General features: G+C 42.7%; 1 protein-coding gene and 1 long non-coding RNA gene across 2 annotated transcripts in view; both read right to left on the reverse strand.

Annotated features, from left to right (window-relative positions):
• slc1a4 (solute carrier family 1 member 4) overlaps positions 1 to 1,946 on the reverse strand; it is a 23,531-nt gene extending 21,585 nt beyond the window's left edge. Inside the window, exon 1 of the mRNA XM_014005035.1 lies at positions 947 to 1,946. Within this exon, the coding sequence (XP_013860489.1) occupies positions 947 to 1,494 (548 nt within the window). The 5' untranslated portion in view covers positions 1,495 to 1,946. The remainder of the gene's footprint in view (positions 1 to 946) is intronic.
• Positions 1,947 to 4,058: 2,112 nt separating this feature from the next.
• Positions 4,059 to 4,748, reverse strand: part of LOC106515322 (uncharacterized) — a 62,842-nt gene continuing 62,152 nt past the window's right edge. Inside the window, exon 2 of the long non-coding RNA XR_001309992.1 lies at positions 4,059 to 4,405. This is a non-coding gene — a long non-coding RNA (uncharacterized LOC106515322). The remainder of the gene's footprint in view (positions 4,406 to 4,748) is intronic.

Raw genomic sequence — 4,748 nt, forward strand, 5'->3', positions numbered from 1 at the left:
GTTACACACTGCTGTCACACACTACTGTTACACACTACTGTTACACACTGCTGTTACACACTACTGTTACACACTACTGTTACACACTACTGTTACACACTGCTGTTACACACTACTCTTACACACTACTGTTACACACTGCTGTTATGTACCTGATACTTATCAGGTTAATACCTGGTACATACTTGGCTAGTACCCAGTACTTACTTGGTACGTATTGTGAACCTGGGACTTACTAGGTTAGTACCTGCTACATACTTGGTATATACTGTGTATGTACCTGCTACCAACTAGGTACTTGCAAAGTACATACCTGGTATCAATCATGTTGAGCCATACCTGGTTTGTACCTGCCTTTTTTTTTTCAGATAAGTACCTGGAACTTAAGTATACATACATGGTTTTTGCCAGGTTAGTTTCTGAAACTTTTTGGTAAGTACCTGGTTTCTGATACATATCAAGCATGTCAGTTGGTACCTATTTGGTAGTAGGTATGTAAATGAAATATATCCGGTGCATATCATGTACTTACTTGGTTCTTAGAAAGTTAGTACTTGGGTTAGTACTTGACATAACACTGAATAGTACCTGGTACCTACAGGAACTGGGCTGATTAATGAGGTGACCCTGTACTAAACTGATGTGCATCATATGAACCTATATACCCAGATGTGTACACATGGTACATACTGGGTATGTAACTGTTAAGTATATACTTTGTAAGTACCAGTACACACATTGTACAATAGTAAGGGTTGGCTCCAGGTTAGTGGTGAGCCTGATTAGGCTCCTTGTGACAGTGATCTGCTGAACTTTAGTTTGAAGGTTTTCCATTGATTTCTGGTGTCACCTCTAATGAGGACACACAGGTCTGTGGGTCAGTCCAGCTTCTCAGCTCTGACCCGAACCCAGTACACCATCACTGTGTAATACGTTTAAAAAGTACCTCGCCAGATCCAGGAAGGAGTCGGTGGTCTCCTTGTTGGTGCTGACGCTCTCCAGACCCAGGCTGTTGGTGTTCAGCGCGCCGGCTCCGACTCCCGGTTTGATGATGAAGGCCAGGGCCACCCCGATCCCCGAGGCAATCAGGGTGGTCACCAGGAAGTAGGCGACCGCGATGCCCCCCAGCTTCCCCAAGGAGCGCGTGTCCAGGCTGGCGGCGCCGGAGACCAGGCTGCACACCACCAGGGGCAGGATGATCATCTTCAGCATCCGGAGCAGCATCTCTCCGGGGAAGGCGAAGTGGGCCATCTGGGCTCTGCTCAGGTTCATGCTCCGGACCATCATCCCGAGCCCGACGCCCACCAGCACCCCGGACACCGTGAGGATCACCAGCAGGTTCCTCCTCAGGAACCCGCACAGCCTCTGCCTGCAGCTCCTCTGCTCGCTGCGCTCCGCGGAGAACCGCTCCGTGGAGGCTGAGGAGGGCAGGATCCGGTCCGTGGAGGCCGAACCGGGCATCGCGTGCCCGTTGATCTCGCTCTTTTTGTCCATCCTGTGTTTGTGAGGAACGTGGGAGGGAAGCAGAGACCGGTTCTGAGCAGCGTGGGTTGGTGATCACTCACTCACACGGCGCAGTGACTGACTGCTCAGAGCGCGCAGCCAATGGACACGCTCGTCCGAACCGTGGCGCATGCGCACTGAGGCCCATCCTTATAGCAGGAGCAAATGATGCAAGAGTTGGGAAGATTTACAGGGTCTCTATGGATACTGGGACATCAGGACTCAGTGGACACAGGGACATCAGACTGTTGGATACTCAGAAGTGATCTAACACACCCTGCAACCTTGTCCTTCAAAAAAAAAAATAAAAATAAAAAAACAACTCATTGATCTCTGTGATTTTATTAATCCATGCATCAGGCACATCATGTCTCCATCATGCTGTATCATTTCTCCTGCAATAAAAACCATCTGGATAACAAAAAACTTTGTTTTGTATTTTAATGTCCGGTGGATTGTTGCATCAGGTTGTTCTCCTTTGAACAGAATAATCTGCTGCTTTCCAGTTCCTCAGTAAAATGATCACAAATTAATCTGTAGAGGGGATAAATCTGATGTAGAGCTGAGTTTTTTCTCCCATATAAATTTAGAGGTGGCTATCAAGACTATTTATAAATATTCAGCTAACAAATCGGCTTATTTGATTTTATATCTAACGGATGGAAGAAGGTGAAGATCTGTCAGTCCCCTGCTTCTCCCGCAGGGGGCGCTGTGGGCTCATTTAGTGAGCTGAAGTAAAGTGAACTTAACACTAAACTTAAAACCTTAAACTAAACACAGAACCAAAATGTATCTATTTCAGTGGCTAAATGGATGGCCTAAAAGCTTCTGGCCTGCAGAAGGAACCTGCACATGCGCAAAACAGTGTGACCGCAGGCTGTCTCCTGCATGCATTCTTTCTATTGACCACCAGATGGCGCCAAAGTAACAAACTGGAGTTTACATGGCAGAGATGAGGAGAATTGAATGGTTCATGCCAGAGTTTAAACTTCGATCATCTTGTGCTGAGAAATGATGGAGTTCTGGCTGTTTTGGTCACGACTCATATTGTATATTATGTGTAAATTATATGTAAAGTATCTGTATATTGTTAATGCTAGAGAGACACAGCCAGGAATAAATTCCTTGTGTGTGTCAACATGGCCAATAAACCTGATTCTGATTCTGACTTCAAATGTTAATCTGTGGTATACATTCGAAAAGTGTGTTCAGCGATTCAGGATATTTTTCTAACAGTAGCTACAAATGTGATCATGATGGACACTTCAGACTGAAACCGTAGATGAATGGGGACCTTCAAGTCCTCAGTGCAGCACTGCAACCAGGATCAGTATCTCCACGTGGGCTCAGGAGAACCTTAGAAAACCATCGTCATCAAAGACAACGGCTGAATCCAGAATTTTACCTTTACACAAAAATCTCTGTGATGGACTTGTGACCTGTCCAGGGTGTACCCCGCCTCTCGCACAGACTGCTGGTTATGGGCACCAGTGACCCCCCGTGACCCTGAAAAGAAGAAGTGGGTATAGATAATGGATGGATACACAAAATATCTGAACTGTGCAGAGTTTTGTGAAGTTAACCTCAGTTGGACAGAAGGACAACAAACATGTTCTTTCTGTGATACTTTGTAGAGAAGACTGTTTTCATCCTTTTTTTATTTTTCTGCATGTTTTCAGAAGCCTTCTTCTCCATAGGTTACTTTGTGCTGTTTCAGCCATTCATTTCTGAAACTAATTAGCTCATTCAGGAAATGAAAACCATGAATTAGAATTTTTTTTACTCTTTAACTTTTGAAAATATTTGTCAAATTTTATACATTGTCTTGTTATTTCCTTCTAAAACATTGTTTTCCTTGAAATTTGCTTCATCCGATTTGCTCCATATTTGTTTTCTAATACTACCTTTAGTTTTTAGCTACTGCTCTACTTTAAGCTTGATTATTTATTTACTTTTAGCTATTAGCTACACTTTGCTACTTTTAGCTTCTAGATACCATTTAGATACTTTAGTTTTACCTAGTTTTTGCTGCATTTTTCTATTTTTACCTGGCCTTTGGCTATTTTTAATTTTAACTACAGTTCTGCTACTTTCATCCTTTTACAAGTTTTATCTAGCCTTTATGTGCTTTGAGCTTTTGGCTATCCTTTTGCTATATTTAGCATTTACCTAACCTGTTGCAGCTTCTAATTAGTTTATTTTGTTTGCAACTCATAACTTCTTTTGCTATTTTAGCTAATGGTAGCATTTTGCTACTTTGAAGTTTTGCCTAGCCTTTATGCTATTTTGCTATAGCTACCATTTTTCTCCTTTTCACTTCTTCTTCACATTTAATTAGGCTTTAGCTACTTTTAGTTTTAGAAAGATTTTAACTATTTATTTAATGTTTACGTACTTTTGGATTCTAGCCAGCGTTTAATTTTTTGAACTTAAACAAGTCATTTTCAGCAGATTTCAGCAGTGTCTCCAACTCGGCCCAGATTCAGGTTTTACTGTAACCGATAAATAAAAGCACAATATATAAAAGGAAAAAACTAAAAGAGCGTGTCGACAGAAAATGTTCAGTCAGCTTTAATTTCCTGATGAGCTCCTGCTCCACAAACTGAAGCGACTCCATCATGTCAGCAGAGAGCAGCAGGTCTCCATGTCTGCTTCATGTCCGCTGTCCTCACTGACCTCAGGTCTGTGTTTCACTGAGCCGACTTTAAACTTTGCCTCCTTCCACAGACAGAGACAGCCTGTCCTCGTCCCCCTCACAGCTGTGAGGCCTGAATGCTGGAAATAACCACCGGAGTCACGGTTCTGTTCCAGCCTAATGTTGCCTTTGAGCTCCTTTAAGTTGAACAACATCAAGACAGAGAGACGGGCTGGGACTCCACACAGCTGACCTCAGATCTATGGGCTTCGAAAAGAAAACAGAAAGGTTTAATTCATGTGGTAATCAAATCCATTCAGAAGTTTTGCTCTAGAAGGATTTCTTTATACAAAAACTCTTTTGGTGTGTTTCACTCTTTTGGTTTTCCTTAGTGACATTTAGACGTAAACAAAGAAACACAACCTGCCAAAGATGAAACAAGACCAACATGTTGACTCACTGTTGAAACACTTTTTAAAGTAAAAACTGATTTTCAGGATAATTCGTAGGTTTCAGGATTTTCTAACTCAGTTGTGTGCAGAGTTAGAACATTACTGCATCTTTAAAGCTTAGAGCACGTCAGGCCTTGGGCCTTTGTGGAGGGGGGTAC

The sequence above is a fragment of the Austrofundulus limnaeus genome, unplaced genomic scaffold (genome assembly GCF_001266775.1).
Source record: "Austrofundulus limnaeus strain Quisiro unplaced genomic scaffold, Austrofundulus_limnaeus-1.0 Scaffold28, whole genome shotgun sequence".
Lineage (NCBI taxonomy): Eukaryota > Metazoa > Chordata > Actinopteri > Cyprinodontiformes > Rivulidae > Austrofundulus > Austrofundulus limnaeus.